Raw genomic sequence first — 12,868 nt, forward strand, 5'->3', positions numbered from 1 at the left:
TTAGCAGAGTGTGTAGATAATCGTGACCTATTCGGAAAGTTGTTGGAATACCTTTTGAGTGAAAAGAAATCATTGAAATACCTTAATGCTAATATTAGAAGCAATAATAATATTAAGGCTAAAGTGAATTATACCTGCACTTATGAAGATCAGTGTAGTACAAAGCAAGGAAGAGAGTCAGATGTGATGGAAAGGATAGCAGGACTTGAAAATGCTATTACAAATATCACTGACCTTTTCACTAAAATTGCAGAAGAAAATGCTGAACGGAACAGGAATAAGATCAGTGACAACACAAGGCCGCATAGGTGCTGGTATCATGGGTCAGATGGACATGATATCTTAGACTGTACAACTTTCCAGAACTTGAGTATCAATGACAGAGTGTAAAGATGAAAGGTATTTGCTTTAATTGCCTTAAAGGTGTTCACATAGCAAGAAAATGTCTAAAGAAGTCCAGATGTTATGCTGTAGATGTTAACAATGAAACTTGTGGGAAACTCCATCATACTATTATACATGAGGGATTCATAACAGGAAATTTCTTTGTAAGTCTGAAAAGAAACGGTGTTCTATTTATGGTTAACAAGATCAAGTGTGGTAATCAGGAGTTACAAACTTTATTTAACTCGGGAGCTGATATTACAATGATCAGAAATGATGTGGCTAAGGCACTGGGACTGAAAGGGAAATGTGTCAGATTAGCTGTGACTAAATTGGGCGACAAAACTGTGACATACAGTAGTAAAGAGTATGATCTGGTTCTAACCGTCAAGGATGGGAATGATGTCAATGTTACTGCTTATGGAATCGATGACATTCCATCTCAAGTCGGTAAGGTAGATTTATCAAAAGTGAAACATTTATTCAAGGGTGTTAATGTATGTGCATTAGATAGACCTTATGGGAAAATAGATCTCCTAATTGGTTCTGATTATTTCTCTTTAATTCCAACAGTTAAGGAAACTGTGGCTGAAAATTTACAGCTCAGGGAATCACAGTTTGGAATGCGTGTGTATGGCAGTCATTCCGACATTGTTACCTTATCAGTGTTTAGGAGTAATCCAGGCATTAGCATTATTCATGTTTCCTGTACAATATCCGACTATGACATATCTGTAGAACCCGTAATTGATATTACAGCACAGATGAATAATTTCTTCACCATTGAATACTTAGGAACTGATTGTAATCCCAGATGTGGTAGTTGTCGTTGTGGAAAATGTGCAACAGGCAATGGCAATTATAGTATAAAAGAGGAAAAGGAGCTAGCTCTTATTGAAAGTGGGTTGATGTATTACCCGGACAAAAAAGAATGGTTTGCTAAATTTCCATGGACTAAGGATCCCAAACTGTTGCAAAATAATGTATCTGTAGCTGTAGCTAGACTGAAAGGCACAGAGAAAAGATTGATGAAACTGGGTTCAGACTATGCTCAAGCTTATAATGACCAGATACTTGACATGACAAAGCGCAATGTAATTCGGAATTTATCCGATGAAGAGGTTAAAAACTATGTTGGTCCCGTCACATACATTCAGCATCATAAAGTGTTAAAACCAGGATCTGTATCAACCCCATTGAGAATTGTTTTTGATTCATCAGCAAAGTATATGGGCCAGTCTCTAAATAGTTTTTGGGCAAAGGGCCCTAATATTTTAAACTCAATGTTTGGTCTATTACTAAGATTTCGTGAAAAGGCTATAAGCATAGCCGGTGACATTAGCAAAATGTATAATTGCATTAAGGTTCCAGAATTAGAACAACATGTACATAGATTTGTTTGGAGAAATTTGCAAAGTAATCGCAAACCTGATCACTATGTAATGACATGCATGGGTTTCGGGGATAGGCCCTCAGGAATTATTGCAATGTTAGCTCTCAGACATACTGCAGAATTGTCGGTAAAAGACTTCCCATAAGCATCACGTGTGATAATGACTAATTCCTATGTAGATGACATAATCCATTCTGTTGAGAGTAAAGCTGAGGCATTTAGCCTAATCAGAGATATTGAAAATGTACTCTCTAAAGGCAGTTCTAAAATTAAACGATGGACCATTACTGGAGATAATGAGCATTCTGACTTTGAAGTGTCCCAGAATTGTAATGAAAGAATTCTTGGCCTTAACTGGCAATGCAATAAGGATGTGTATTATTTTAAAAATAAGTTAAATTTCTCCAAAATATAAGGGTGTAAGAATAGAACCAGACTTAAATAAGTTGAATTTCTTTGAAAATATACCTTCAGTTTTAACAAAAAGGGTTGTCGTCAGTCGGATGTGTTCTGTTTGCGACCCACTAGGGTTTTTGCTTCCATTCACACTAAAAGCAAAGATTTTGCTACGAGACACTGTGAAATGTGACTTTAAATTAGGATGGGACAATCCCTTGCCTTCCTATTTAAAAGAACAGTGGGTGTCATACTTTTGTGAATTATTTGGCACTGAAACCCTGCATTTTGAAAGGAATGTTAAGCCAACCTCAGCCAAAGGATTGCCTTTACTTGTTATCTTCAGTGATAGTTCAACAAATGCTTATGGTGCTGTTGCATATGCTAGGTGGGAGTTAGAGTCTGGTGCATTTGAGAGCAGGCTCATTGTGGCAAAGAGTATGATAGCCCCTAGTAGATAGTTATCTATTCCAAGGCTTGAATTGTGTGGACTTGTTATAGCGTGCAGGATGCGTAAAGCCATTGAAGATGAAATGACATATAAATTTAGTTCGGTAATGCACATAACAGATTTCTTCATTGTTAGAGCACAAATCCAAAAGGAATCTTATGGATTTGGAACTTTCGTAGCCACTAGAATAGCAAAAGTTCAATAAAAAAGTGACCCAAATGAATGGTGGTGGATTGCCTCTGGATTAAATCCGGCTGATCTATTGACCAGACCCCAGGACCCTTTAAATGTTGCAGTTGTCTATTCATGGAAATATGGTCCAGAGTTCATGGCCCTTCCTTTAGAAGTGTGGCCTATCAGTCAATCGGTGAATTGTGAGTTACCCAATAGAATTCGTGTTAATCTTGCACAATATTCTGTACATGAAGAAACCATAATTGATGCGTCAAAATTCAACAACTATAATATGTTATTTGCAGTCACTGATAGGATATTTAACATTGTTAAGGTGAAATCTTTTAAGGGTGTTCTAAAGAAACTTGAATCTGGATCACTCCAGGAAGCTGAGAGGTTTTGGATTATGCAAGCACAAAAAAGTCTTCCTGAGAACTGGGAAAAATGCTTTCAAAGATTAGGACCATTTCAAGCTGAAGATGGTACAATTATGGTAGGACAAAGAATGGAAAGATGGTTGAAACATAATTGGAACCAAGATAGCTTCATTCTATTACCTGGTAAGCATCCATTTACAGTCTTGTACATTAGTTCTTTACATAGGGTGGATCATGCTGGACTTGATGTTACACTATGTAAGCTTCAGTCTAAATTTTGGGTTTCTTCAGCACGTAAAATTATAAGATCGATAAAGAGAGGTTGTACTCTTTGCAGGAAACTAGATGTCAAAGTTGAAGGTCAAATAATGAGTCAGATTTCTGATGAAAGAATGAGTCCTTGTCCAGCATTCTATCACACTGCTGTGGATATTTTTGGACATTTTCAAATCAAAGATAATGTAAAGAAAAGAACAACTTGGAAACCCTATGGTGTTATATTCAATTGTATTGTTACACGTGTCATGTATATCGATGTTGTAGATGGATATGATACTTATAGTTTTTTAAAGTGTTTCAGAAGATTTACAGCGGTTCATGGCTATCCTGATACTGTACACTCTGGCTTAGGCTCACAATTGGTATCAGCAAGTAAAGAACTTAAGAGTGATATTAACAACTGGAACATACATGAGATCACTGAATTTGGAGCAAAGGAAGGCTTGAAATAGAAATTTAATCGGTCTGCAGATGCTGCATGGCAGAATGGGGTAAGTGAGGCCTTAATTAAGTCTATAAAAAGGTCTCTGTTAATGCTCATAGGAACTACTATTTTGACATTTAGTGATTTGCAGACAACATTTTTTGAAATAGCAAACTTAATGAATGAAAGGCCTATTGGATTAAAACCTGCTATGGATGTAGAATTGGGAACATATTTGTGTCCGAACGATTTACTTTTAGGTAGAGCAAGTAATAAAGTAGCATCTGGTTCATGGTCTACATCAGGTGACACCAAGAAAAGGTTGAACTTTATACAAAATGTTGTCGACACTTTTTGGCGTAAGTGGCAGAGAGATTATTTCCCTACACTCAATGTAAGGCAAAAATGGCACACAGATAAAAGAAATGTACAACCCGGTGATATTGTTCTTATTAAAGACACAACTGTTGTGCGAGGAAAATGGAAAATGGGGCAGGTTGAAGATACAGAAACAGGCAGAAACAAAAAGGTGAGAGATGTAAGCATTAGATACAAAATACAAAGACCAGGAAAATATAAGGGACAAAATGACACAGTTATTAAGAGATCGGTTCACAAGTTGGTGGTATTGGTACCCATTGCGGAACAATAAAGGAGGCGGGAGTGTATTATTAGTTATACGCTAATAATTATTTTTAAGTATTTCAGTAATGTTCAAGTTTTGTGAAGTTCGCGCATGTCCACTGACGACAGTGTAAAGTTGTGACAGTGGGCAGTGGTACTGTCGACTGTTGACGTGGCCAGTGACTGGCAGGTGGAGGTGACTGGCAGGTGGAGGTTGTGCACGTAACCAACTGTTCGTGCGTAGTTGCTGAGGAGTGCAGCTGTACACTCATGCAAGCAAATGGTGTTGATATGTGGCTTGTGTTCTTTAAGGTATGCTATTGTTTGGGTAATGAGATTTGTAAATTATGGATATGTTTCGGTTGAATAGTCTTATCGGCATTTTGACATTGTTCCTCTACTATAGTTAAAGTTAAAGTTGCGGGTTTTAGGTCTCCACTGAGACGATTTACATCAATCTCCTCGGGCGACCATCAGCCAGCAGGGACTATCACTAGTCCCCTCTAACCTCCCCCCCAGTTGACACCCTGGGAGTACCCCCCCCCCGTAGAAGGTCTCACGGTATTCGCGTCCCTGGCGGGGACCGAACTCGGGACCTCTGAAATAGAAGTCCGCGACGCTACCAACCTTGCTATCCAGAGTGATGTCGTATTTTAGGATGTGTTGATGTAAGAGCTGATTGAATAAATTAGCTGATATTTAATGCACGAGAAATCTGCTGGGTATCAGAGAGGAGGCATTGTTGTAAGTGACTTTTGCAGTTAATTGTTACTTATCTTTTAACTTGGTGGTAACAGTGATTGTGTGATGTCATCATTGTTATGATAACTATTAGTGAGAAATTATATATGTTTGTTCATATGGTGATAAGGATTAATGTTTCTGATAAGATGATACGTAAAAAAAAAAAAAAAAAAAAAAAAGGGTATGTTATATTGACTTCTATAATGTTACAGGTCGAAATTAAACGTTTTACGACAAGCTGAGTTTTTATCTGTTACCTGAGCATACAGTAAGGCTAGGTGATTGATCTGTTTTATTTGACAGTAAGTACTTATACATTTACCCATCGTGGGAATCATTTTATTAAAGCGTGGACGAGACGAAGTAAGTTATAATCAATTTATACATAGAAAACAAATAGCAATTCTAAGCACTATTGTATGGCAATGTTAGGCATATAACTACAAAGGACGATTAAATACAACTTTAGAGTAAAGAAATGACCACAATTGTACGGAAAAGGTAAGCATTATCTTTTTCGTGATCCAATGAAACGTTGACATTGAAAAGATTTAAGATAAATTTGTGATCTCTGCCGAAAAGACACACGATCCACCACAACACATACTTCAGGACGTAATAGTTGGGCTTTCAGATGAAGTAACATCAAGGATTGGGATAAGATCAAAAGAGGTTACCCTTTCTCCTCGGACGCCAGCGGACATTGTTATTCCCGAATCATACCGCCTCACTTCAACAAAGACATTTTATTTTATGACAGTGGAGTTGAAAACAGTAATCATCTCATAATTTTGATACACATCTTTATGGGGTTAATGATTATATTTCTTTCAATAATCATTGTCAAACTCTTGATCTACCTTTTTACGTATATTTTTGCACTTTGATAGTATCATAAAGCTGAATTTATATTAATTTCATTAAAGAAAGGGGTTGATGTTTATATTTCTTTTCATAACCTTTGTTAAACTCTCAATACAAACATTTGTTTCAAACTCTCTTCATAATACCTGTTGGCGAAGTCTATTAGTAGTAAGTCGCCGAATGTAGCACTCACTTTTAATGCATTGCTTTAAATGAACCTCGCTGAATTGGCTTCGCTGAGAAAGAATTCGCTGAAAGTGACTTTGCTCAAACGACTGGCAACAGGTTCTGATAGATTACAAAAGTATGGCACTGTAAATGGTACAAGGGTGGCACTGTTTGATGGCACAGGGGTGGCACTAGTTGATGGTGCAGGGGTGGCACTGGTTGATGAAACGTGGGTGATACTGGCTGATGGTAGAGGGGTGGCACTGGTTAATGAAACATGGGTGACACTGGTTGAAGGCGTAGAGGTGGGCCTCAAGGATGTTTGAAAGTTAAAGGATTTTCTAGGAGCCTGCAACGTCAATTCAATAATATTATTAGTTTATTTTCCCATACAGAACTAGAGGGGCACTCAGTAGACCCCAGACCTCTTTATTCTTTTAAAACTTCTATCAATACTCCCATTTTTTACAGATTCGAAAGTTTTGCTAAAATGCATGTACTATTAGGGGATTCTTATTTCTAAAGCTCTTTTCTACACATTACTGTAATATAATGATTTCTGTCTTCTATTCTGCCTCCTCCGTAAAACCAGATTGACTCTCTCTATCTTCCTCATCTATTCTTAGGTGATTTTCTATTTCCTCTTTCAGCATCGTCATGAATAGATGATATGAAGTATCTACTATAGCTATAGTTCTAAGGCCTTTTGCCTATGGTCTTTTTTTCAATAATTTTTGTTCTTGACACCTCCCAGGTATTTTTTTTTCTTTCTTCACTTTACTATTCTTCGTAACATTTCTATAGGGTTTCAAGATATGTTTTTTCTTTCCTAGTGCCTTGTGGATCATTTTTTTTTATTGTAATCACTGGGTTTTCGATTGGTTTTATTATCCCTTTTGTTTCATTAAAAGATTATAGTGTTCTCTAGTAGACTAAAAAAAGAAATCTAAAAATATGTTTAAGCTGCGGGAGGCTTTTTTTCGAGGAAAAGCAATACAAAGGGTGATTCATAATCAGAATTTTATGCTCAGTAAGTAAATTTGTTGGGTGCTTTTTTTATCGCATTTGCATTATAAGGTCAAAAATAAAATATATATTGTAATTCCTATGTAATGTTAAATACACTTCTGTAAATAATTTTTGATACATTTCCAGTTTATAGAGAAATGGAAATTAGGAAGATCAATTTCTCCTATTTTGTTATTTTTTATGTTAACAACATGCATGTGACATTTCTTGATTATATATATGCAGTACTTATAGTGCTTTAAGTAATGACCTTTTTCTTTGTTGTTTTGATGTGAATTTCAGTATTCATTTTTTTTTTTTTTTTTGTGAAATAGGAGGGGATCTGAAGAAAAATTGGGAAAGAATATTCTTACACGTACATCTGCTTATTTAAACTTTCAGAAATGTGCAACTTGAGCAGTATAAGTGGTGCCCTGTGTAACAGTAAATCATAACAGTTGTTTGCTATGGCTGGAGAAAGATTGTTGTGCACATCTAGTGCCATTATATAGCAATAGCCTACAGGTTTATGACCTTTTATCCACGATTGTGTCGAGAGATTAATACACACATGCTAATTTATAGTAAAGGGTCTCATTTAATATAGTTCATGGAAAGTGAAAGGGAACAATTCCATTAAAGAAAACTATACGGATAATTGTTGTTCATAATAAAGATTAAGATACCAAATACTAGAAATCGTTTCATGCTAGTGCTATATGGAATATCTAAAATTTTCTGGATTAGATATACATTAGATATTTATAAAGTGAAAACCATGATAGGATTTTCTCTGTCATTGACTTTTTATTCACAGGTGAACTATGGAGCCAGTTCTCAGCTTAAAACACCAACAAGACTTTAACTTTGATCTATGCATTATATATCAACAAACAAGCAAAACTGATAAAATACTGTTTCACCAGATAGACCGAGGTTTACCATCTATCAAAGAAGTTACAGAAAAAAAAAATAAGAAACTGAGGTGTGAGAATTATCGCAGGATTGTTAACAGTAACATAACGCTATTTGCTTACGTACTCAACCTCACCCTGGACTGATCTGGTATTCAGTGTTATTCAAAATAGACACACAAAAATACCGAAAACGCGATCAGTCCATGCAGCGGCATGAAGTTGCCAGTGGGCTATATCATGCAGGACCTACTAGACGTCCATCACTACAAAGTCTGTCTAATCCAATGGAGTGGACATTATGATTCTTTTGTCCAACTGATGACAACACACAGAAGATTAGTAGAATCTTTACCATGAATATAGTTTCAAGAATTTGCGAAAATACAAAATATATTCACTCGCTGTTTATCAATATAGCTGTTGCAAATAATCATATGGCAGCATAAGGATGATACCATTCAAATTGTCGCAAGAAATTCTTCAGAGATGCACAGAAGGCAATAGTTGAAAACATATCCAATTACTTAGCAACATTATGGCTTTCGCAAAAATTTAACAACCTGGTGAGAAAGGACATGTAATACATCTTTCTTCAGTATTTGAATGACATAAAAACCTCGCTGGTGAGATAAACATCTCCACCAAAGCATCGTTTCTTATTCTGACTTTAACCTTCAATGGTGCTTAACTGAAGTTTGCCTGGGATTTTCATTAATTTCTGGTTTTGCACAATGCTGCACCATTTGAAAGACAAAGTCTGTTAGTTCCAGTGATTTTTTCAGATATACCTCATAGAAATATACCATGGTCTTGTAATTGGCTTGATTGTCAGAACATATCCAGATGATAGTGACTATCTGCCCATAGTTCATGTGGGTCAAAACTTTTGAAGTAAATTAATGCTACACCCTTCCTTTAAAGATTTAGATATAAATTAAGAAAATGCAGTTGCATTTATTCCATCGTTTGTTAATGTTTGTTAATATTTTAATTGGTGGACAGAATCACATAAATCAAGAATCTGGTTTACTTATGTTGATGAAGATGATTCTATTAAAATAGCAATGATTCATAACATTGGGCAAGACATGGTTTTTGGAATGTGTAAGGACAATAAAGCGCCACCAAATCATGCTTGGGTAGGTCTTACCCTTCATTAGGCAACACAGTTGAAAAAGGAATTTGTTCCACAATCTAGGCCAAGTTGTCAGCTACAGCAGAATCCTCCAATATGATACAGCATTGGTAGATATACATAAAAACAGATTGATCAAAAACAGGGACTATTTTTCCAGCAAATTTACTTTTTGAGCGTTTGTTCAGTTTTCTGGGGACAAAATTGATGTAAACCATTCCACCCTGAATGGCAAAGATATTTTTCATATATGGTTTTGTAGTAGTGCAAAGGGTGACTTCCAGATAGAAAGAATTTGTTGGCTACTTTAGAGCTATCAAAAAGCACAACCTTGAGGGAACCTATAACATAGATAATATCAATGATGGAAATTTGACAGGAGGAAATGCCCGACCAGAATTTGTTGAGACTTAAATGGATTGGTTCAATCAAAGCGAACATGGCAAAAATGTTCCTTGGAGCAAGCTATGCTCAAAGTGTGGCCTTTTTCATTTCTGGTCAAGAAGTTGATGAAAAGCCATCATGGTCCTCCTTTAAGAAGTCTCACTGTAACAACTAGAGTTCAGCTAAACCAAGAACTACTGTTGGGTCTCTACCAATTATATTAGCCCCAACACATGGGTAGTCAACTCTTAGTATCCTTGTATTGCAGAAACTTCATGTTGCCCGGCCTTTAGGTAATAATTATGCTGTTGTTACAGATAATAAAGGCCTCTTTCCACAGTTGATGGAGTTGAAGTGTACAGTACTGGAGTTCAAAGACACGTTGATACCAAGCCTTGGTAGCCTTTCCATGTCCATGAACTTTTAGAAAGTTTTGAGATATAAGATTAGTAAAACCCTGAATTGAGAGTGAATTATTGGGTACCAACATGGCTGATAAGGTGAAAGATAGAAAATCCTATGCTAATGCTGACAGGACCATATCATGCTCTTTGGCAAATAATGAAGGGTAAGACAATTCCGAAAATAACTTGAACACAAACGACCATTTAGTCTTAGGATCATAATAAACTTTGGAATATCGCAACACCTGTTAAATTCCGACAGTAGGCTATATGTTGGGATTTGAAGGGATCAAGCAAGGTGGCAAGAACTTGAAGTACTCGTGGAACTACTCGGGCATGGTATCCACAATGCTAGCATTTATCAGAGAAATGCTTCTATTCTTCTACCAATATGATCACACTAATCATGGCAGACGGGATGGGGGTTGTTATCTATTTGTCGGAGATGAAGCAACTACCACAAGTAGTAGAGAATGAGTTCAGACAAAGAAATCAAGTGTCTCCCTATCACAGCCTACAATGGTTAAACGGCGTCGGGAAGAAAAGTGAAGGCATTGCTGGAATCACAAAAGCAAAACAGTACTACATAGAATTTCTTATTAATCCATGTTTAGAAACTGAATGGCCACCAAATGGAGCAACACGAGCTTGGATATCTTGTGACTACAATATTCTATTGAAACTAATGATATCATTTGTTAACCTTGGAAAAGAGTTTATATAAAAGACATTGTTTGCTATGGAATTAATGACCAATTCATGATATAGACCTATACATGTAGATAGGCCTATATCTTTGTATTATAAGGGTTGGTCCGGTTATCTGCTGATATTAAATAACACCATTAAGAGGATATTGCAAATTATGCACAAGAATATTTTATAATTATTACCATTAACTTAGAAAATTCGAAACTATGTATAACGGAGTGTATAAAGAAAATATAAAAAAAGAATAGTATCCATAGCACTCTATTCGGAGAAAAAGTAAATTACTTAGTTAATGGGGAAAATATGGAATTATTGACCTTTGGCCTTCATTCCTGACATAATTAGGCCTATTTGGTAGATACAAACAGAATATTGATGTTCAGCAAAGAATTCTGATAAAAAATCATACCTTTGTTTTTTGTTCTTCAAAATTGCGTCATGCAGTCATTTCAAGGATATCATATCCACCAATTTTTATGCTATCATCCAGGTGTGCTATTTCATTTTCCTATTTTCCCCGTTTTTCTTATTTCCAAACTAAATCTATTTTGTTTTCATGTTTGCAATACTGTATATGGGTTTTCCTTATATGACAATTTTTTTTTCTTTTTTCGCCATAAAGATTTATTACGTTATGCAATTTTTACCTGTTCCTTATTCCGTCTGTTTCCCAAAGTTTTTTATTTATCTCTTTATATTTTGTGTCACTTTTTTTTTTTAAATGTAATAATTTCCTTTTTTATCAATATTTGAACTTCTCTCTTCTTTTGATGATATCTATCCTCCAACGCTTTATGAACATCTGTATTCATAATTAAGTTTCGGCAATTTCATTACGTAATTTTCTTTAGAGCATCCAGAAGATGGGATTACAAAGGAAACTTGCATCCTACAATTCATCAGAATTATGTTGTAAATGAAATCAAACCTTAAAACATAACTTACATTGTACACGGGCTCACCTACAGTATAATCATAATTGAAATATATGTCAGTTTTTGTTCTACTGCATCTTGTATTCTTGTTCGACATTAATCAGATTATGATCAGAGATATCAAAATAAGATTTTTCGCCGTCTATAATCATTTCCCTGAAGTTGTTTTTCATTTACTAGCTCGTAGTCTATTACACATTTATTTTCCGATCTTTCGCAAGTGTTTACCCCTTTACATCTTAAATCTTCCTTTAGTAATACTAATCCCTGACCATTCATTCATCCAATCTAAAATCCTTTTCCATTCCTATCTAAATTTCAGTAGCCTCAAAATCCTACATATCCATTTTATCAATACGACATTTCTCCAAAAAACAATTCAAACCTATATTGTATTTGATTTCATATATATATATATATATATATATATATATATATATATATATATATATATATATATATATATATATATATATATATATATATATGTAACAATTTATATATAGATATATATACATACATATATATATATATATATATATATATATATATATATATATATATATATATATATATATATATGTATATATACATATATATATATATATATATATATATATATATATATATATATATATATATATATATATATATATATATATATATAAATACAGCTGGTGGTTCGAATCCCCACCCGGCCAGAAGCTGTTACCATAAAATGAATTCCAAGTGGATATATATTCTCAAGATAGAATACGGTATTAAATGCCATTCGTGGGTGATATTTACATTAATTAAAATCACGTGTGCTTGTGATATATGTTCATTAAAATAACCACGTGTTGCAAACTCACGATTCAGCTATCATGGTGGAGATGTGTTTATTTCAAGTCTATGAACAGATTCCTGAATTCGATAGGAATATGTAGGGGGACTTGTCATAAACTTTTGTCTCTCTTGATAGCATAGGCGGTAGGGTCCCTGCCAGCATGGTTTCCAGCCGTACAGGTGGTGGTTCGAATCCCCACCCGGCCAGAAGCTGTTACCATAAAATGAATTCCAAGTGGATATATATTACCAAGATAGAATTCGGTAT

General features: G+C 35.1%; 2 protein-coding genes across 2 annotated transcripts; both read left to right on the forward strand.

Annotated features, from left to right (window-relative positions):
- The first annotated feature begins 392 nt into the window (after positions 1 to 392).
- LOC137627250 (uncharacterized) lies at positions 393 to 1,922 on the forward strand. Its single transcript, XM_068358331.1, has one exon. It carries the CDS (start codon positions 393 to 395, stop codon positions 1,920 to 1,922), a length of 1,530 nt encoding a protein of 509 aa, XP_068214432.1.
- Positions 1,923 to 2,952: 1,030 nt separating this feature from the next.
- Positions 2,953 to 3,906, forward strand: LOC137627251 (uncharacterized). The gene has a single exon (XM_068358332.1). The coding sequence runs from the start codon at positions 2,953 to 2,955 to the stop codon at positions 3,904 to 3,906; it is 954 nt and encodes a 317-aa protein (XP_068214433.1).
- The last annotated feature ends 8,962 nt before the right edge of the window (positions 3,907 to 12,868 follow it).

The sequence above is a fragment of the Palaemon carinicauda genome, chromosome 35, assembly GCF_036898095.1.
Source record: "Palaemon carinicauda isolate YSFRI2023 chromosome 35, ASM3689809v2, whole genome shotgun sequence".
NCBI lineage: Eukaryota > Metazoa > Arthropoda > Malacostraca > Decapoda > Palaemonidae > Palaemon > Palaemon carinicauda.

Bases quoted from the DNA above. Each gene is read 5' to 3' on its own strand.
- LOC137627250 (XM_068358331.1), top strand. From the start codon at position 393: ATGAAAGGTATTTGCTTTAATTGCCTTAAAGGTGTTCACATAGCAAGA.
- LOC137627251 (XM_068358332.1), top strand. From the start codon at position 2,953: ATGGCCCTTCCTTTAGAAGTGTGGCCTATCAGTCAATCGGTGAATTGT.